At 41.3% G+C, this 23,105-nt stretch overlaps 1 protein-coding gene across 2 annotated transcripts in view; it reads right to left on the bottom strand.

Annotated features, from left to right (window-relative positions):
- The window catches only part of DNAJC15 (DnaJ heat shock protein family (Hsp40) member C15), a 156,188-nt gene that overhangs the window by 110,817 nt on the left and 22,266 nt on the right, over positions 1-23,105 (bottom strand). For both annotated transcript variants that reach the window (XM_053707977.1, XM_053707976.1), the window contains exons 2-4: positions 18,526-18,577; positions 15,989-16,062; positions 15,825-15,901 (exon numbers count right to left, since the gene is read on the bottom strand). In XM_053707977.1, coding sequence (XP_053563952.1) covers positions 15,825-15,901; positions 15,989-16,062; positions 18,526-18,577 — 203 coding nt within the window. The remainder of the gene's footprint in view (positions 1-15,824; positions 15,902-15,988; positions 16,063-18,525; positions 18,578-23,105) is intronic.

Genomic DNA, 23,105 nt, shown 5'->3' with positions numbered 1-23,105 from the left:
AAAGAATGTGGAATATACAATGTAATTGACTAAATGAAAGTATATTACAAAAATTTTTGATAATGTGTTAAGAATCCAGAGTCCACATTTAGTCCAGAATTAAACAGGTTGAAGTGCATTATCATTTTCATTTCAAAGGTTTTTCTTTCCATGGTGTTTTTGAAGTTGCCTCTGAGAATTTTGAGGTTTTGGATGGAGTGGTCAGGTTGGGTGAAATGGTGACCAACAGGGGTGCAGTATTTTGTTTCACAGTGGTTTTTGATTGAGTGTCTGTGTAAGTTCATTCGAAGGTGCAGTTTTTGGCTTGTTTCTCCAATATAGCATCCCATTTCACATGCAGTGCAATGTATCATGTATACCACATTTGCAGATATACATGAATATGCCCCTTTAATGTTATAAGATTTATTATTGTGGTTTGCTGTGCTGCTTTCACAAACGTGTTGACACAGTTTGCAGAGTGCTTTATAGCAGCACTTGGTTCCATTCTGAGTGTTCTTTTTCTCAAGGGGTAGCTTCCTATGTACCAGTTTCTGCTTTAGGTTAGGTGGTTGTCTGTATGCCAGGATTGGGGGTTTTGGAAAGATTTTTTTGAGTGTGGGATCCTCTAAGAGTAGTGGCTGTAAGTCTTTTATGATTTTTCGTATCCCTTCCACAGCTGGGTTGTATTTGACTACTAGTGGGATACGTGATATGTTTTTCTTCTCCCTGTATTGTAGTAAGTGTTCACGTGGAGTATTGAGGGCAGAGTTAATTTTTTTTATTTATAATCCTTGTTTTGTAACCTTTTTCTCTGAATGATTGGGACAGTGTGATGAGGTGTTTGTCACGGTCCTTGGTATCTGAGCAAATTATGTGGTATCTTGTAGCCTGACTGTAGATTATGGATTTTTTAATGTGATTGGGGTGGGAGCTGGAGCTGTGGAGGTAGCTGCATCTATCTGTTGGTTTCCTGTATTTATATATAATTATATTTATATATTACAGGGCAATATATATTGAAGGTATATGTATATATGTATGGAAAAGAATATATTGATGGAAATAACTACTTCCAAAAATGAACGATGTCATTTTCGGAATTAAAACCTTTGGGTACTTGTGTGTCCAATTTAAATATCCAGTATATTTCCTGTTTGGACAGGAGTTTCTCTCTATTACCCCCTCTGCTGGGAATCTTAACATGTTCTATAGCCCTCCATCTGAAAGTGCCAGTGTTTTGATGGTGTACATCTAGAAAGTGTCTTGATAGGGCTGAACATCTCTTATCGTTGGTAATATAACCCAGATGCTCTCTGATCCGGGTCCTCACATCATGACTGGTCATTCCTACATATTGTAGTTTGTGTTCTATGCAATTTATAAGATAGATAACATAATGAGTAGAGCAAATGACACAGCCCTTGGTTTGGAACGTTTGTCCTGTGACACAGGAGTAAAATTCTTTACCTGTTGTGAGGTAGTCACAGGACTTGCAACGAGGATGGCCACACCGATATGTACCATTGGCCGATAGCCATGAGCTATCTCTATTTGGGAGTTTTTAGATTACTGGGGGAAAGAATGTTTCCCATCGTTAGGTTCCTAGAGAGCACGCATTTAGATTTTTTAATAATGGTGCAAATCTCAGAAGACTGAGTTGAATATTTGGTAATAAAAAGAGGCTGTTTAGTCTGAGTCTTCTTAGGCTTGCTCAAAGGGTGTCTTGTCTGTTTAAGAGACCTATCTCTCTAGAGATTTTGTTGATTTGATTGGTGCAGTAACCTCTGTTTCTAAATCTTCTTCTAAGTTCAGTGCTTTGTGTGCAATAGTCAGAACTATCAAAGCAAATTCTCTTAGCTCTGATGAACTGGCTCTTGATAATACCTTTAAACACATGCTTGTGGTGCGCACTTTTTGCATGGAGGATGGAGTTACCAGCAATCTTTTTACGATACAGGTTAGTTTTTACCTTCTTTGTCAAAGTCGACCCTGAGAGTTCAACGTCCAGAAAGACGTTTTTTTTCTTTATTCCATTCATGTGTAAACATGACTCCTGTGTCTTGTTCATTAAGGTACTGGACAACTCGTTCAGCATCTGATTTCCCTGATCTCCAGATGATCAAGAGATCATCAATAAAACGTTTAACCGGATGAGAGAGAGCATCATCTTTTATAGTGTCTGAGTACACAAATTTAGATTCAAGCCAGCACATAAAAATGTTTGCATACGAGGGGGCAAACTTGGCCCCCATCGCTGTACCTCTAAATTGTAAATAATATGTGCCCTCGAACATAAAGAAATTCTGTTCTAGTAAAAATCGTGTTACCCGCAAAACAAATTCCTTATTGGCGCGGGTCATGTCATTGTCCAAGTCCAGGAAGAACTCAATGGCCCTTTTTCGTGGGGTATGCTTGAAAAAGGGACACAACATCAATGGTGAGCCAACTATATTCTTCCAGCCATTGAAAATCCCTGAGTAAGGACAGAACATGAGTAGTATCCCTTAAATAGCTATGAATCCCCTGCACTGTTCTTTGAAGAATAGTGTTGAGCCATTCTGACAAGGGGCTGAGCAAAGACCCAATTCCCGAGACGATGGGGCGTCCCTTGACATTCTCAGGAGGTTTATACCGTTAGGTAATATCGGGCAGATTTGCTAGGCCTATGGCTCTTATCTGCCGTCAATATCTATGTTTCTATATGGATGCAAAAAATGTTAAACAAAATCCAAAGAAAAATAGATTTTTAAGCAATTAACTAAACACATTGTACAAACAACATATATATGAAAAACAAGGTGGTGTTACAATGGCATAATATCTCTATTCACATGGATTCACTAATCAGGATGAGGCACGAAACGAGTAGGCTCGTGAGACGCATCTTCAGATTTGGATTTTCTTTGCTCGAAGGTTCCCAGGGTCTCCACGTTTTGGACAGATGATATCACTGTCTTTCCTCATACTCACAGCGTTATACACTACACCGGACTGATCCAAGGTTTGTACGGCTCACTTGCAGCTCTGGACATACAGATGCTATGGCACGAAATGTGTGTTCTTTTACGCAACAGACTCGGGACCCACGTCCGCTACATCGGGGAGCCCTTTAACTATTTTCTAATATATACAAAGCCTCTAAACCAAGGTTTTTTGACATCAAGCTTTTTAAACAGCAGATGTAACCTCAGGAAGGGCTTGTTTTTAGCCCAAAGGTTTGAGATCACACAGTGTTCAGACGGCGGCTTCTGAGTATTCAGCATTTATACTATGTGATCAGATTATATCTTATCACCACGTTTCTATCACTTTAATATGTTAGAAAGTTTGGTATATATATATATATATATATATATATATATATATATATATATATATATATATATATATATATATATATATCATATGATGAATTATTTTTGTTTTTAGTTATCTGTCTAATTGCTTTGATCTTAAGGGGACATACATTATGCTTACCTGGTAATTTCCTTTTCTTCAGATGGAAAGAGTCCACAGCTGTATTTATTACTTTTGGGAATTCAGAACCTGGCCACCAGGAGGAAGCAAAGACACCCCAGCCAAAGGCTTAAATACCTCTCCCACATCCCCCATTCCCCAATCATTCTGCCGAGGAACAAGGAACAGTAGAACAAGCATTGGGTGAAAAAAGGTGCCAGAAGAATAAAAATAACCAACGCCCTCAGAAAAATTACGGGCAGGGAGCTGTGTACTTTCCATCTGAAGAAAAGGAAATTATCAGGTAAGCATAATTTATGTTTTTCCTTCATAAACGGAAGAGTGTCCACAGCTACATTCCTTACTTTTGGGAAAACAATACCCAAGCTATAGAGGACACTGAATGCTAAAACGGGAGGGTACAAAAGACGGCCCCATTCTGAGGGCACCAGGCCTAAAACCCTTACACCAGAAACCCCAGCTTTGTCCGAAGCAGAGAAAAAAAAATAAAAGACACAGATCCACAGATAGACCATAAGCCTTGCTAGAGACCGCAGGAACTAGATTCGACTGAGCCAACAGCCTCCATCAACCGCCAGTCGGTCTCCAAACAACAAACCTCTTACTAGAGAAAGGGATCAAACAGCCGTATGCACGGAGAAGACATCCATAAAGGATTCCAGAGAACCCTAAATAGGGCACAACAAAAACCCTAAATAGGGCTTAAACGAGCCTCAAAGAACACAGGGCGAAAAACCCTGAGGCCAAGCCAACCAAGACCCAACCGGTCTCGTAGAACAAGGGGGGCAACGCCCAACCCTAGATGCTCAAAATCCATGGGATCAAGACCCAAAGATTGAAAAAGAGAAGAGAATCATCCACAACCAAAGTGCATCCGCACCCTAGAAGGTAACTGAAGATGAAAACCCCAGAAAACGTTAAGGACAGCTCAGAATATCCAAGTATTCAAAAAACCGTAAACCTTGTGCAGCAACTCAGATAGGGAATCCCCTGATGGCAACCCCTGAGAGTCAGAACGCTGCTGTCATCAGAAGATGAATCTAGAAATTTGAATATATGCAAGCAAGTGGAAACAGATGAAGATAGGGTCAAATCCTAACCAACAGCTTGCTAGGCATTCAGCTAACCAGAGGACGCCGCCAGTCCTTTCCACAAAATCTTAAACATGGAAAAGAAGCAGAACCCCTCAAGGAAGGCTCATCAAACCTAGAAGACTTGAGGACCAAATTTGCAGAGCAACAGATTTCAAATCCTGCTCCAACAGCTGACTAGCCCAAGCGACAGGTATGTCTGATAGACAGGGGTAACAAAGCAACTCCAAGCCCCCCAGGGAATGGAAGAAAATGGGAAATGACCCACCCCAACAGAGCTCAGGTGTGCTAGCACACATTCAAGGTGCAAATCGCTGCAGCTTGTTTCAAACGGCAAACCATCTGGCTACTACAGCTGGTCCAACCCTTTTGCTATAAACCTAAGGCACTTCCAAGGAAAACCCTCAAGGACTGCGGGGTATAGAAAAGAGCAAAATAGATCTTAAAAAGACCTGGCACAACTGTGTTTGACAGTCTCGACACGGAGTGTACTCTCCAAACAGTTGGTCGAACAGCCACAGAGAAGCACACTGCTGCCTTCTAAATAAAAGGCACCTGCTCAGAAAACAAGTGTTTTAACAAGTGCTTGAGAGGGACCCGAATACACAACCCTCAGAGTATGAAGCTGCCACGTTAACTCGTGCGCCCAAAAGACTCCGCTCCTCCTGCCCCAAGGCAGGATCAAAATCAACAAATTGTCATGCAGATTAAGGTAAGAATCAGCTGCAACTGGATTCAAACTTCCTCTGGTGGCTAAGCCATCTACCGGACCACTAGCGCTGGCCATCTCCAGAGAGAGGAAACCACACTGCTGAAGGAGGCAACCCCCCCCCAAAGGCGAGGGCCCAAATAAGAAACGGCACACATGCCCTCAAGGGAATGAAAGCCGTAAACTAATCAGTCAAAGACTGAATGAAAATCATCCAGATCAACACTGATGATACAACAGTGAAAAAATCCCCATAAAAAAGGAGCACACTCCAAATAACAAAATCAGCCCCCATTGGAAACTGGGTCGTCCTGAACCAGTCTACAGGATCATAAGTCCATAAAGATCCGACATAAGGCAGAGCCATCTGAAAACGGACGACCCCTCCAGGGAGCACAAGATACCACGTCTGAAGATTCAGACCTCACAGGGATGATATCCGAGTTAGACCTGAGAAACGGGCACATAACTTACTATAATAATAAAATTCCCAAACCAATGGGAAGAGAATGCCCCTAGCAGGAGGCCAACTCCCCACTAACAAGGTGCTAGGTCATAGTCACCTAGAGCCCAAAGGCCCCAAGGACTACCTTCACGAATACCAAAGCTAAGGGAATTACAAGAGAGAGTAGACAAACAACTAGTCTCCATAATCTTCAGATTAACCTTCCGGAGGACCACCCCAAGGAAGAAGAATGCTGAGCATCCCGAATGCAGACGGAACATCCCCTAAGCGAAAGCTAGGAAGGAGGAGGAGACAACTGTTCATCGACACCGATATGGACTACGAACTCCCTGTCCTCAACTTCTGCAGAGAAAAAAAACGGACGAAGTCCAAACAGCCTTGACCTGAAGGAAGAGGCCTCCAGATGGAATAAGCCCCAAAAGGGACAGTCCCAAGTAACCTTGAAAGGCAAGACCACCAGGAACTGGCTGCACGAAGGACCTTAAAATCTTCAACTTCTAACCCAACGGGAAGGAAACACTCTGGATCCCGAATCGGAACCAATGGAGTATCGGTCACTAGATTGAAAGGCTAATGAGGACCGAACACGAGCCTCCATGCCCCTAGACAAATCACAGACCATGCTAGCTGAAAACTTGTAAAACAAAAACAAATATTAGTGGGAACTACGATGTGACAAAACCAATCTCGCCACTGTACATTGGAGGGCCTGTTATGGAACATTCTTTGGGCTGGAGGTACATGGGCTTAAGGATACCCAGAGACTGCATGGAAATATGGAATTTTATATGCTGGACACCCCATGTACTTTCATAACTCTGTCTTATGTCTATGTCACCCTGTATCCATAAATACAGGATGGGTACAGGGTGTGAGTGCCCCTTGTGGGAGCAATTGTGACTCTATAAGCCAAGTGGGCATAAAAGACTTTATAGCTAATAAGAACTGTTCCTATATTCTGTAATAAGATGTATTCTATGTATGTTTAAGATCTGATTGTGTCTCAGGAGTCTGTCTAGGTAAACTGATTGTGTCCTTGTGTGATTATGTTAACTAGACTGCCCACCATCAGATTGTCTGAGTACTTAATATGTTAATCTGTTTTACCTGTGAATAGACAATTCTTAGAGGTTTGATGCATTGTTCATATGTTTGCTTTACTGTTTAACCAATGCCCTCTGTAACCTGAAGCCAGGGTTATATTCAACCCCCCCCATCTGGGGTCAAAACCTGTATAAATACTAGGCATTCAGCCTTTAATAAAGATAGATTCTGTTTAAACCTGAAAACTGGCTGGTTTGTGAATTGCTGATTCCCTATGCAGGACGTTGTTCCCTGGTATCCTGTTGGTACCGTAATACACTCTGCACCCTAACCGGACCAGCCAGGCATAGCAGGCGCCACGTGTCTGAAATAGGTCTTAAACAAAAGAATTTGTACCCGGTCAGGACCAGCCTGAGACTAAGGGCCCAACTGACAAGGCCACACATTTTGGCAGTTTATTTATTACATAGTTACATCACCTGACATATACAGTATATAAGTCCCTGAGCTCTTCAGTACACCCTGTTGTACTCCAGTATGCCAGCGTTTGCCCATGGAGATTTTAACGTACAATAGGGTGTACTCAAAATTCAGTGTGTGTATGTATATATATACACACATATAGTATATGTATACATATAGATGCATATAGGGGTGGAAAAATATCACTACAGTATACTAGTCGGGGGTAAAAAGCTACTAGCCCAGAGGGAAAATTGTATTAGTCCACTCAATGTTAAAGATGGAAAAAACATAATTTATGCTTACCTGATAAATTCCTTTCTTCTGTTGTGTGATCAGTCCACGGGTCATCATTACTTCTGGGATATTATCTGCTCCCCTACAGGAAGTGCAAGAGGATTCACCCAGCAGAGTTGCTATATAGCTCCTCCCCTCTACGTCACCTCCAGTCATTCGACCAAAGACCAACGAGAAAGGAGAAACCAAGGGTGTAGTGGTGACTGAATTATAATTTAAAAAATATGTACCTGCCTTAAAAACAGGGCGGGCCGTGGACTGATCACACAACAGAAGAAAGGAATTTATCAGGTAAGCATAAATTATGTTTTCTTCTGTTATGTGTGATCAGTCCACGGGTCATCATTACTTCTGGGATACCAATACCAAAGCAAAAGTACACGGATGACGGGAGGGATAGGCAGGCTCATTATACAGAAGGAACCACTGCCTGAAGAACCTTTCTCCCAAAAATAGCCTCCGAAGAAGCAAAAGTGTCAAATTTGTAAAATTTGGAAAAAGTATGAAGCGAAGACCAAGTTGCAGCCTTGCAAATCTGTTCAACAGAGGCCTCATTCTTAAAGGCCCAAGTGGAAGCCACAGCTCTAGCGGAATGAGCTGTAATTCTTTCAGGAGGCTGCTGTCCAGCAGTCTCATAGGCTAAACGTATTATGCTACGAAGCCAAAAAGAGAGAGAGGTAGCAGAAGCTTTTTGACCTCTCCTCTGTCCAGAATAAACGACAAACAGGGAAGAAGTTTGGCGAAAATCTTTAGTTGCCTGCAAGTAGAACTTGAGGGCACGAACTACATCCAGATTGTGTAGAAGACGTTCCTTCTTTGAAGAAGGATTTGGACACAAGGATGGAACAACAATCTCTTGATTGATATTCCTGTTAGTGACTACCTTAGGTAAGAACCCAGGTTTAGTACGCAGAACTACCTTGTCTGAGTGAAAGATCAGATAAGGAGAATCACAATGTAGGGCTGATAACTCAGAGACTCTTCGAGCCGAGGAAATAGCCATTAAAAATAGAACTTTCCAAGATAACAATTTTATATCAATGGAATGAAGGGGTTCAAACGGAACACCCTGTAAAACGTTAAGAACTAAGTTTAAACTCCATGGCGGAGCAACAGTTTTAAACACAGGCTTGATCCTAGCTAAAGCCTGACAAAAGGCCTGGATGTCTGAATTTTCTGACAGACGCCTGTGTAACAAGATGGACAGAGCTGAGATCTGTCCCTTTAATGAGCTAGCCGATAAACCCTTTTCTAAACCTTCTTGTAGAAAAGACAATATCCTAGGAATCCTAACCTTACTCCAGGAGTAATCTTTGGATTCACACCAGTATAGGTATTTACACCATATTTTATGGTAAATCTTTCTGGTAACAGGCTTCCTAGCCTGTATCAGGGTATCAATAACCGACTCAGAAAAACCACGTTTTGATAAAATCAAGCGTTCAATTTCCAAGCAGTCAGCTTCAGAGAAGTTAGACTTTGATGTTTGAATGGACCCTGAATCAGAAGGTCCTGTCTTAGAGGTAGAGACCAAGGCGGACAGGATGACATGTCCACTAGATCTGCATACCAAGTCCTGCGCGGCCATGCAGGCGCTATTAGAATCACTGATGCTCTCTCCTGTTTGATTTTGGCAATCAATCGAGGAAGCAGTGGGAAGGGTGGAAACACATAAGCCATCCTGAAGTTCCAAGGTGCTGTCAAAGCATCTATCAGAACCGCTCCCGGATCCCTGGATCTGGATCCGTAGCGAGGAAGTTTGGCGTTCTGGCGAGACGCCATGAGATCTATCTCTGGTTTGCCCCAACGTTGAAGTATTTGGGCAAAGACCTCCGGATGAAGTTCCCACTCCCCCGGATGAAGAGTCTGGCGACTCAAGAAATCCGCCTCCCAGTTCTCCACTCCCGGGATGTGGATTGCTGACAGGTGGCAAGAGTGAGACTCTGCCCAGCGAATTATCTTTGATACTTCTATCATTGCTAGGGAGCTTCTTGTCCCTCCTTGATGGTTGATGTAAGCTACAGTCGTGATGTTGTCCGACTGAAACCTGATGAACCCCCGAGTCTTTAACTGGGGCCAAGCTAGAAGGGCATTGAGAACTGCTCTCAATTCCAGAATGTTTATTGGCAGGAGACTTTCCTCCTGACTCCATTGTCCCTGAGCCTTCAGAGAATTCCAGACAGCGCCCCAACCTAGAAGGCTGGCGTCTGTTGTTACAATTGTCCAGTCCGGCCTGCTGAACGGCATCCCCCTGGACAGATGTGGCCGAGAAAGCCACCATAGAAGAGAGTTTCTGGTCTCTTGATCCAGATTCAGAGTGGGGGACAAATCTGAGTAATCCCCATTCCACTGACTCAGCATGCACAATTGCAGCGGTCTGAGATGTAGGCGTGCAAAGGGAACTATGTCCATTGCTGCTACCATTAAGCCGATCACCTCCATGCATTGAGCTACTGACGGGAGTTGAATGGAATGAAGGACACGGCATGCATTTAGAAGCTTTGTTAATCTGTCTTCTGTCAGATAAATCTTCATTTCTACAGAATCTATAAGAGTCCCCAAGAATGGAACTCTTGTGAGAGGAAAGAGAGAACTCTTCTTTTCGTTCACTTTCCATCCATGCGACCTTAGAAATGCCAGAACTAACTCTGTATGAGACTTGGCAGTTTGAAAGCTTGAAGCTTGTATCAGAATGTCGTCTAGGTACGGAGCTACCGAAATTCCTCGCGGTCTTAGTACCGCCAGAAGGGCACCCAGAACCTTTGTAAAGATTCTTGGAGCCGTAGCCAATCCGAATGGAAGGGCTACAAACTGGTAATGCCTGTTTAAGAAGGCAAACCTTAGATACCGGTAATGATCTTTGTGAATCGGTATGTGAAGGTAAGCATCCTTTAAATCCACTGTGGTCATGTACTGACCCTCTTGGATCATGGGTAAGATTGTCCGAATAGTTTCCATTTTGAACGATGGAACTCTTAGGAATTTGTTTAGGATCTTTAAATCCAAGATTGGCCTGAAAGTTCCCTCTTTTTTGGGAACCACAAACAGGTTTGAGTAAAACCCTTGTCCCGACCGCGGAACCGGATGGATCACTCCCATTAATAATAGATCTTGTACACAGCGTAGAAACGCGTCCTTCTTTATTTGGTTTGTTGACAACCTTGACAGATGAAATCTCCCTCTTGGGGGAGAGAATTTGAAGTCTAGAAGGTATCCCTGAGATATGATCTCTAGCGCCCAGGGATCCTGGACATCTCTTGCCCAAGCCTGGGCGAAGAGAGAGAGTCTGCCCCCCACTAGATCCGGTCCCGGATCGGGGGCCCTCGGTTCATGCTGTCTTTGGGGCAGCAGCAGGTTTACTGGCCTGCTTGCCCTTGTTCCAGGATTGGTTAGGCTTCCAGCCTTGTCTGTAACGAGCAACAGCTCCTCCCTGTTTTGGTGCAGTGGAAGTTGGCGCTGCTCCTGCTTTGAAATTCCGAAAGGGACGAAAATTAGACTGTCTAGCCTTAGCTTTGGCTTTGTCTTGAGGTAGAGCGTGGCCCTTACCTCCTGTAATGTCAGCAATAATTTCTTTCAAACCGGGCCCAAATAAAGTTTGCCCCTTGAAAGGTATATTAAGTAATTTGGACTTAGAAGTTACATCAGCCGACCAGGATTTTAGCCACAGCGCCCTGCGTGCCTGAATGGCGAATCCTGAATTCTTAGCCGTAAGTTTGGTTAAATGTACTACGGCCTCCGAAATGAATGAATTAGCTAGTTTAAGGACTCTAAGCCTGTCCGTAATGTCGTCCAGCGTAGCTGAACTAAGGTTCTCTTCCAGAGACTCAATCCAAAATGCTGCCGCAGCCGTGATCGGCGCGATGCATGCAAGGGGTTGTAATATAAAACCTTGTTGAACAAACATTTTCTTAAGGTAACCCTCTAATTTTTTATCCATAGGATCTGAAAAAGCACAGCTATCCTCCACCGGGATAGTGGTACGCTTAGCTAAAGTAGAAACTGCTCCCTCCACCTTAGGGACCGTTTGCCATAAGTCCCGTGTGGTGGCGTCTATTGGAAACATCTTTCTAAATATTGGAGGGGGTGAGAACGGCACACCGGGTCTATCCCACTCCTTAGTAACAATTTCAGTTAATCTCTTAGGTATAGGAAAAACGTCAGTACTCGCCGGTACCGCAAAGTATTTATCCAACCTACACATTTTCTCTGGTATTGCAACAGTGTTACAATCGTTGAGAGCTGCTAAGACCTCCCCTAGTAATACACGGAGGTTTTCCAATTTAAATTTAAAATTTGAAATATCTGAATCCAATCTGTTTGGATCAGAACCGTCACCTACAGAATGAAGCTCTCCGTCCTCATGCTCTGCAAGCTGTGACGCAGTATCAGACATGGCCCTAGAATTATCAGCGCACTCTGTTCTCACCCCAGAGTGATCACGCTTGCCTCTTAGTTCTGGTAATTTAGCCAAAACTTCAGTCATAACAGTAGCCATATCTTGTAATGTTATCTGTAATGGCTGCCCAGATGTACTAGGCGCCATAATATCACGCACCTCCCGGGCGGGAGATGCAGGTACTGACACGTGAGGCGAGTTAGTCGGCATAACTCTCCCCTCGCTGTTTGGTGAAATTTGTTCAATTTGTACAGATTGGCTTTTATTTAAAGTAGCATCAATACAGTTAGTACATAAATTTCTATTGGGCTCCACCTTGGCATTGGAACAAATGACACAGGTATCTTCCTCTGAATCAGACATGTTTAACACACTAGCAATAAACATGCAACTCGGTTACAATTTTATTTAATAAAAACGTACTGTGCCTCAAGAAGCACTAAACGATTAAATGACAGTTGAAATAATTAACTGAAAAACAGTTATAGCATCACTCTTAACAAACAACACAACTTTTAGCAAAGGTTTGTTCCCATTAGTAAAATAACACTAATTAAATTTTAAACATAAAAATTACAGAGCAACGTTTTAAATCACAGTCACTATATAAGTCTCACAGCTCTGCTGAGAGAATCTACCTCCCTTCAAAGAAGTTTGAAGACCCCTGAGTTCTGTTTAGAGATGAACCGGATCATGCAGAAAAACTGACTGGAAATTTTTGATGCGTAGCAAAGAGCGCCAAAAACGGCCCCTCCCTCTCACACACAGCAGTGAGAGAGAAACGAAACTGTCATAATTAACACAAGCAAACTGCCAAGTGGAAAAATAATGCCCAAATATCTTTCACTCAGTACCTCATTAATGCAAACGATTCTACATTCCAGCAAAAACGTTTAACATGAAAAATACCTAATAAAAGGTTTAATGTACTTTTACAGAGTAATTCCGGTGTAATACCATCCCCAGAATACTAAAGTGTAAAGCATACATACATGTTCATTATAACGGTATGGCAGGATTTTTTCATCAATTCCATTCAGAAAATAAAAACTGCTACATACCTCAATGCAGATTCAACTGCACGCTGTCCCCTGATCTGAAGTTTTTACCTCCCTCAGATGGCCGAGAAACAGCAATATGATCTTAACTACTCCGGTTAAAATCATAAGAAAAACTCTGGTAGATTCTTCTTCAAACTCTGCCAGAGAGGTAATAACACGCTCCGGTGCTATTGTAAAATAACAAACTTTTGATTGAAGTTCTAAAAACTAAGTATAATCACCATAGTCCTCTCACACCTCCTATCTAGTCTTTGGGTGCAAGAGAATGACTGGAGGTGACGTAGAGGGGAGGAGCTATATAGCAACTCTGCTGGGTGAATCCTCTTGCACTTCCTGTAGGGGAGCAGATAATATCCCAGAAGTAATGATGACCCGTGGACTGATCACACATAACAGAAGAAAAGTAAACATTTTCCTGATAAAATCTAAAAGGTGCTTAATGATATACAAAGGAATGGCATATTGTGCACACATTAAACTAAAAAAAGCATACAAACTAAATTAGAAATGCTAACTGAATTATAAAAATTATGAACAAGTAGAATACTATATATGCACTTGAAATAGATTTTAACCTTATACTGATTCAGCCATGATTTAAAAAATTAATCAAATCCAGTTTTGGAAGAACTAATAGTTCTATCTGCATTAGACAAAGTAGCTCAGATCTTCAGAATATTATTGTATTATTTAGTACCACTAAACACTGTGGGCTAGATTAAGAGTGGAGCTCAATATTGCGCTTATGCAAGCTCAACATTTGTGCTACACTCAGTAAAAGCAGTGCACGTAAATGTGCGCTGGTATTACAAGTGAGGTACAATGCAAACGTTTCCTCGTATTCGCATTGCCCAGAAGCCAAGCGCTCACTGGGAGCCTAGTTCTCATGCCGATAGACAAGGCAAACCACCTAGAGCAGATTATATATATATATATATATATATATATATATATATATATATATATATATATATATATATATATATATATATATATATATATATATATATATATATATATACATACATACACACACATACACACACACACACACACACACACATATACACAGTGGATATAAAAAGTCTACACACCCCTGTTAACTCAATTGAAAAACAAACTGAAATCTTTAAGGTGGAGGGAAGTAAACAAAAAAAAAAAAAATAATGTGGTTGCATAACTGGGGATGTAGCTGTGTTCAGAATTGAGCAATCACATTCAAAACCATGTTAAATAAGAGTCATCACACACCTGCCATAATTTAAAGTGCCTATGATTAACCCCGAATAAAGTTCAGCTGTTCTAGTTGGTCTTTCCTGACATTTTCTTAGTCGCGTCCTACACAAAAGCCATGGTCCGCAAAGAGCTTCCAAAGCATCAGAGGGATCTCATTGTTTAAAGGTATTAGTCAGGAGAAGGATACAAAAGAATTTCCAAGGCATTAGATATACCATGGAACACAGTGAAGACAGTCATCATCAAGTGGAGAACATATGGCACAACAATGACATTACCAAGAACTGGACGTCCCTCAAAATTGATGAAAAGACGAGAAGAAAACTCACTAACCACGGATTAACCCTGAATGCTCAGTTGACTTACTTATGGCTTTTGTAACTGCACATTAATGCTATGTCATATTTATGAATGTCACCAAATCACTGTCACTGACAATTATACTGTATGTTTGCTATGAGCTTGCTAACTCATTCTTTGCATGTATTATTGGGATGCATACTATCTTATTGTGTGTATATATATATAGGATTGTTTAACTAAGGGGGTTCTGTGTGCAGCAGGATGTAGTTGGTCGGTTCACTTTCCTAATTTTCCTATATAATCGTGCTTGAACATCTATGCCTATTTTATGCTCTACTAAGCCTTCTAACACATGAATATGTTATGTTCTGTTTTGAAGTATGATACTTGGTAATATAGGAGATGTTTCCTAACAACTTAGATCCAATTAAAACACCTGCCCAGATTATTCCTCTTTACTTTTCATTTGGGGGACTGTGTGCAGCAGGGTGTAGTTGGTTAGGTGACTCTCCTATTTAATCCTATGGTATTAAATGGCGCCTTGTGCTCACCCTGACCGGTCAGTTTTTTCTGTATATTTTGTGTTTACAATTATGTGTAACTTGTAAACATATGTGTAAACTTGGAAATACACTTGTTGTGCCAACTTTTTTAGACTTTAGATCTTTTGTGAGACTTGTGGAGAACCCACGGAGTGAGATGTCGCTGTATTCAAATAAATTTATTGTTGACTTTCAATTTATGATTGAGAAGCCTTTATTTCTAAAAGAGTGCTGAAATCCCTGCCTTTTTTGCAACAAAAAACAGATTTTGTTTGATCTTTCTATATATATGCGTTTATACATAGATATTTAAAGTGAAAACACAGTCCCCCCATTGACCTCAATGTAACGGAACTGTCATTTTTTTCTAACACCCTACATCCCCTCACTTAACCCTTTATAAACTGCTTTGTGCATGTTTTTTTTTTTTGTTTTTTTTTTTTAAATGCACATCTTTATTTTACATTTAAAGGCACATTACCCTTTATTTTGGGGGCAATTGGGGAATATTTTAACCAGAGGTCTGACCTCTGGTTACTTGCGCTAAGCGCAAAGTGAAACCAACGAGACGCGGTTACATTTAACCAGCCACTTGTAATCGCTGGTTATTTAACGTGCGCTCATAAACGGGCAAATTTGTCCCTTTACAGGTGCACGTTAAGATAGAGCTCCACTCGTAATCTAGCCCTGTGTGTTTATCTTTCTACCAAAATAAAAATAATGATAATGATAATGATATGGAAATGCAAAACACCCACCTGATACCAAGAATAAGGCTAGCTTCTCTCTTATTCATTTTCTGTTCAAATCCCCCTTTGTAGTAATAAGAAAGACTCTGTGCGGAAGAAAGAAGGATTGTAATTATTTAAACATTACTGCAGCAATGGACAGTTAAAGAAGCTGAGCATATTAAAGCACTTACTGGTGTAGGAAATTTCTTAGCACTTTCGGATATAATGTGACCCAAGGGTTTCCATAGCTGAAAGGCAAAGCGACCTTAAAGAATTTGGAAAAAGAACATTCGAGAATAAAATAGTTGATTCATTCCTTCATTTGTTAAAGGGATAATAAAATATAAAAATACAATTTTTTAAAAAAAATATTTAATCAATGAATCAACAAATTTTCATTGATTTGTTAATCAGTTGATTAGTTAAAGTGGCATTGCATTTGTTATTTGTTGTGAATGACAAAATTATTTCCATGTTATATTAGCAACATCTACAAAACACATTTTACATGTAATATTACTAAAATATTTGTTAAATTAGCAAATGTATGTTTTTATAACTAGGTAAACAACGTGACTTGTCATTAAGGAAAGTTGGTCAAATTGTCAGCTTGTTAAAAGGAAAAAAACATTTTGCAGTAAAACACTGCTGAAATTGTAGGTGTATCATGTAGTTCTTTAAAAAAATATTAAGAAAAAAAAATGGATTGTGGGGATGATTTGAACACAAAACGGAATGGCACTTGCAGTCAACATTGTGTTGCTACACCAAGAACCGACAGAAAAATTCAAGATATCTGCACTGAAAATAGGAAACTGCCTGTTAGAATCTTAACTAAACACATTAAGGATGCAGGCATGTTATCCAAGAGAACTATTCAGCGACAATTAGGCCCTGTGAACCAGAAACACATATGATTTTTCTATATGTGTTTCAGGCACCCGCGTGGTTCATCCGTAACAGATATCTGACAAATCCCATGTCCAGCCTTTTAGGGGGAGTGGCGAAATGCGTAATGTTGGTAACATTGATGAACTAACTACAGCCCCTGCTTGGCATATAAGACCTCTGTGTTGATTTGGTAAAATGTCCCCATTAGCAAGTGAAGAACCCGCTGGACTCTCCGCTAATACCTGTTATGAATGAACCATGCAGGTGCTTTATGGACAGCCTGATGGAGCGAGTACACATTGAGGAGCAGTTGAAAGTCTTAGGGGTAATAGGGGGGATTTTCTTAGAGGTAATAGGGGGGATTGTCTAGCATACAGATGTGGCTTGTTCGCTTTGGATCTCTATCACTGCAATAATTTCCTGGAGCGTGTCCTTACACTTCAACTAATGCACAAGAAATCATGCCAAATGTCTGTAAACAGTTCCGGGCTTAAGTGTCTATATGAATTGAAGCAGTGCCAGTATAATTTATACGTAAACTTGTCATGTTGATCTAATTTACATTTTGCTTCCCACAGGTTTTATAATGATACTTTATGCCTAGCAGTATAATTGTGATTTTTTTAAGAGTTGGAAAATATATACTACTATTTTTGATAAGAAATGAAAAATGGTTGTTTTATGAAGAGCAGGCTAGGTCATTCTTTGGTATGGAATTATTTGTTTCAGATTCTTTTTAAGTTTGGATAAAAATAATAATTTGGCAAGGTACTATATTTATTAGAACATGATGTATAAATGTAAAAATAATTTTACTGGTCGATATTAAAAATATACATTATAAAACATTCATTCAACAATCCTAAAATATGCAATTTGCACGAAGTTAAACACTTATGAAAACTTCCTGGTTATCTAAAGATTATGAAACAGTTGTAACCACAACTATAGGTTACTGAAGCTATTAGTCCCAAGTGCTGAGCTCAGACTACTCCTCTCAGTGTTTGTAATCAGATACAAGGAATCCTGAGCAAATATTAAAGCGCATACAGAGTCACTGCCGGGTGTATCCTGGGTCCTCTTACCCGACCTCTGGTGGTCTGTTCTCCTGTTCCTTGGGTTATGGAAGGGGTCTGTTTTTGATGGTCTGCTTCAGTGGTTGCTGGTTCTTTACCCATTTTCCGGTCCCAGCATTCTTCCACTTTTGCGGTGACTCCTTCTACCCAATCATATGTGATTTTCACTCACGTGATCTCTGCAAACCAATCAGGTTGTCCGTCAAGAGGTGATTTTTTTCAAATGCTGGTTAAAAAGTTGGAAAATCACACATGATTGGGTAGAAGGAGTGGAAGAACGCCGGGGTAAAGAACCAGCAACCACTGAAGCAGACCATCGAAAACAGACCCCTTCCATAACCCAAGGAACAGGAGAAGAGACTACCAGAGGTAGATATTGTGCATGCTTTAGGTGTTAGTTAAGTCCTTGAGCTGAATATGTGATACCGATTTGCAACGCAGTTCTACGTTAGCTTATGGGAGCAAAAATAGCGGCCGACGGGTCAAATATACGTGCCGCATTTATATGCAGCGCCGTATATGTAATACCAAAATAGCATAAAAATCGGTGGCACCGGCTTTTTGCGGGCGATGCCGCATATGTAATGGTGCCCTATATTTTATTTATAATCCAGCCTTAGTATTTTTAATTTAGTGTTGCAATAAAAATTCCATGGGGTTTTTCAGTCATCTAAAATTCCAAAGAATTAAATTTTCCAGACAAAATAAACTAACAATAAAACAATTAAGTGAAGTGTCAAATATAACTAAAATCCCCTTACCTGCAAAGGCAGCAGCTGCCACACCAAGTCCCACTGCAATTAGAGTTCCACCCTAAAAAAATGAAAGTTTTACATTCTTAGCTAGTGTTTAATGAGGTGGAACCAGGACTAGCTTAGCATAATGTCAGCTTATTGCATTTACAGCCTTGTTGATGTATTCTGTGAGTATAGTTGGAAAAGAACAAAACTAAGCATAATGTTTTAAAAGACTTTATTGCAATTCAGTACAAGCTATAATTTTACAATAATGTTTTATCTTCCAGATTAAAGTACAAAGATCCAGCCAGAATACTGATGTGCCAAACACATTAAAGAGGCAGTAAATGGTCATTATAATATTTTCTGCTAAAAATGCAATTAATTACATATCAAGTGAGTGTGAAAAAACAAAAAATGTATGCTTACCTGATAAATTTCTTTCTTTCCTATGACATGGAGAGTCCACAATGTCATTACAATTACTAGTGGGATATTTAACGCCTGGCCAGCAGGAGGAGGCAAAGAGCACCGCAGCAAAGCTGTTAAGTGTAACTGCCTTACCCATAACCCCCAGTCATTTAGCCGAAGGAAATGGAAAAGGAAGAAACACAAGGGTGAAAAGGTGCCTGAGTTTTACAGAAAAAAACTGCCCAATTATAATGAGAAAAGAGGGCCGGATCGTGGACTCTCCTTGTCCAGAAAGAAAGAAATTTATCAGGTAAGCATACATTTTGATTTCTTTCCTATGACATGGAGAGCCCACAACGTCATTCCAATTACTAGTGGGAACCAATACCCAAGGTAGAGGACACGGAATGAACAGAGAGGGAGAAAAAAAAGGCAGGAGGACCTAAACTGAAGGCACCACCGCTTGAAGAACCTTTCTCCTAAAAGAAGCCTAGGCCGAGGAAAAAGTATCAAATTTGTAGAATTTTGAAAAAAGGAAATTTATGCTTACCTGATAAATGTATTTATTTTACGATACGACGAGTCCACAGATTTCATCCTTACTTATGTGATATCGCCTCCTGGTAAGCAGGAGGAGGCAAAGAGTACCACAGCAGAGCTGTATATATAGCTTCTCCCTTCCCTCCCACGCCAGTCATTCGACCGAAGTTAGGAAGAGAAAGGAAAAGCCAAGGTGCAGAGGTGACTGAAGTTTAACAAAAACTAAAGACCTGTCTTAGAAAATGACAGGGTGGGCCGTGGACTCGTCGTAGCGTAAAATAAATAAATTTATCAGGTAAGCATAAATTTCCTTTTGTTTTAAAAGATACGATGAGTCCACGGATGTCATCCTTACTTATGGGATACAATACCAAAGCTATAGGGCATGGATGAAAGGGAGGGACAAGACAGGAACCTAAAACAGAAGGCACCACTACTTGAAGAACTTTTGTCCCAAAAACAGCTTCGGACGAGGCAAAAGTATCAAATTTGGAAAATTTGGAAAAGTGTGAAGAGACAACCAAGTTGCAGCCTTGCAAATCTGTTCTACAGAAGCATCATTTTTAAATGCCTATGGGGAAGCCACAGCCCTAGTGGAATGAGCCGTAATTCGTTCAGGAGGCTGCTGTCCAGCAGTCTCATATGCAACACGGATGATACTCTTCAGCCAAAAAGAAAGAGAGGTAGCCTTAGCTTTCTGACCCCTACGTTTCCAAGAAAAAACAACAAACAAAGAAGATGTTTGACGAAAATCCTTAGTCGCCTGCAAGAAGAACTTCAAGGAACGGACTACGTCCAAATTATGTAACAGACGCTCCTTCTTAGAAGAAGGGTTAGGACACAAGGAAGGAACAACAATTTCCTGATTAATATTTTTGTTAGAAACAACCTTAGGAAGAAAACCAGGTTTGGTACGTAACACTACCTTATCGGAATGGAAAATAAGATAAGGAGAATCACACTGTAATGCCGAAAGCTCAGAAACTCTGCGAGCAGAAGAAATAGCAACCAAAAATAAAACCTTCCAAGACAATAACTTAATATCTATGGAATGTGCATAGGTTCAAACGGAACCCCTTGAAGAACATTAAGAACTAAATTAAAACTCCAAGGAGGAGCAATTGGTCTAAAAACAGGCTTAATTCTAGTCAGAGCCTGACAAAAATATTGAACATCTGGAACATCTGCCAGATGCTTGTGTAGCAAGCTAGACAATGCAGAAATCTGTCCCTTTAAGGAACTTGCTGACAACCCTTTCTCCGATCCTTCCTGGAGAAAAGATAAAATCCTAGGAATCCTAATCTTACTCCTTGAGTAGCCCTTGGATTCGCACCAATAAAGATATTTACGCCATATCTTATGGTAAATTTTTCTAGTAACAGGCTTGCGTGCCTGAATCAAGGTATCAATGAATGAATCAGAGAACCCTCGCTTAGATAAAATCAAGCGTTCAATCTCCAAGCAGTTAGCTGCAGAGAAATTAGATTTGGATGATGGAAGGGTCCCTGAATGAGAAGGTCCTGCCTCAATGGAAGCTTCCACAGTGGCAGCGATGACATGTCTACCAGATCGGCATACCAAGTCCTGCGAGGCGACGCAGGAGCGATGAGAATCACTGAGGCCCTCTCCTTTTTGACTCGAGCAATTACCCGAGGAAGGAGAGCAAATGGAGGAAACACATAAGCTAGGTTGAACAACCAAGGCACTGCCAAGGTATCTATCAGTTCGGCCTGAGGATCCCTGGACCTGGATCCGTATCTCGGGAGCTGGGCATTCTGATGAGACGCCATAAGATCCAGCTCCAGCCTGCCCCATCTGAGAATCAGGCTGGCAAAGACCTCCGGATGGAGTTCCCATTCCCCCGGATGAAATGTCTGTCTGCTCAAAAAATCCGCCTCCCAGTTGTCCACACCTGGGATGTAGATTGGTGACAGATAACAGTTTCCGCCCACTGAATTGTCTTGAATACTTCTGTCATCGCCAAGGAACTCCTTGTTCCTCCCTGATGATTGATGTAAGCCACAGTCGTGATGTTGTCCAACTGGAATCTGATGAATTTGGCCGAAGCCAACTGAGGCCAAGCCTGAAGCGCATTGAATATTGCTCTCAACTCCAGAATATTGATGGGAAGTAGAGACTCCGACCGAGTCCACACACCCTGAGCCTTCAGGGAGTTTCACACTGCACCCCATCCTAGCAGGCTGCCGTCCGTTGTCACTATCACCCATGAGGATCTGTGGAAGCACGTCCCTTTGGGACAGATGATCCGACGACAACCACCAAAGAAGAGAATTCCTTGTCTCCTGATCAAGATCTATTTGAGGAGACAAATTTGCATAATCTCCACTCCATTGTCTGAGCATGCTCAGTTGTAGAGGTCTGAGATGAAAGCGAGCAAACGGAATGATGTCCATTGCTGCCACCATGAATCCAATTGCTTCCATGCACTGAGCCACTGACGGCCGAGGATTGGACTGAAGGGTTCAACATGTATTCAAAATCTTTAACTTTCTGACTTCCGTCAGAAAGATTTTCATGGATAGAGAGTCGATTAGGAGTTCCCAGGAAAGGAATCCTTGTCTGTGGAATTAGAGAACTCTTTTCTAGATTCACCTTCCACCCGTGAGTCCTTAGAAAGGACAGAACAATGTCGGTATGAGACTTTGTCAGCTGATAAGACGACGCCTGGATCAGAATATCGTCCAGATAAGGCGCCACTGCAATGCCCTGCAGCCTGAGAACCTCTAGCAGAGACCCCATAACCTTTGTGAAGATTCTGGGTGCCGTGGCCAGATCGAAAGAAAGGGCCACAAACTGAAAATGTTTGTCCAGAAAGGCAAACCTCAGGAACTTGTAATTATCTCTGTGGATAGGAATATGAAGGTATGCATCCTTTAAAACCACGGTAGTCATATATTGACCCTCCTGGATCAATGGAAGAATTGTCCGAATAGTCTCCATCTTGAAGGATGGGACTCTGAGAAACTTGTTTAGACTCTTGAGATCTAAGATGGGTCGGAACGTTCCCTCTTTTTTGGGAACTACATAAAATTTGAGTAAAACCCCTGCCCATGTTCCTCTATTGGAACGGGACAAATTACTCCCATGGAGGAGAGGTTTTTTGCACAACGTAAGAACGCCTCTCTTTTTATCTGGTCTACAGACAATCGTGAAAGAAGAAACCTTCCTCTTGGGAAGGAATTTTTGAACTCCAACTGATACCCTTGAGACACGATTTCCAGTGTCCAGGGATCCTGAACGTCTCTTATCCAAGCCTGGACAAAGAGAGAAAGTCTTCCCCTTACTAGATCCGGTCCCGGATCGGGGGCCGCCCCTTCATGCTGTCTTGGTAGCAGCAGCAGGCTTCTTGGGTTGTTTACCCTTGTTCCAAGCCTGATTGGGTCTCCAGGTGGGCTTGGCTTGTGAATAATTCCCTTCCTGTTTAGTGGAAGAGGAAGAGGGGACTCCCTTGAAATTTCGAAAGGAACGAAAATTACTCTGTCATCCCCTTTGCTTAGATGTCTTATCCTGAGGGAGGAGGTGACCCTTACCTCCCGTAATGTCAGAAATTAATTCTTTCAAGTCAGGCCAGAATAGGGTCTTTCCCTTGAAAGGAATAGCCAACAGCTTGGATTAGAGAACACATCCGCAGA

The sequence above is a fragment of the Bombina bombina genome, chromosome 3 (assembly GCF_027579735.1).
Source record: "Bombina bombina isolate aBomBom1 chromosome 3, aBomBom1.pri, whole genome shotgun sequence".
Lineage (NCBI taxonomy): Eukaryota > Metazoa > Chordata > Amphibia > Anura > Bombinatoridae > Bombina > Bombina bombina.
Note: the sequence above shows the minus strand (reverse complement) of the source record. Positions and strands in the feature narration are given on the sequence as shown.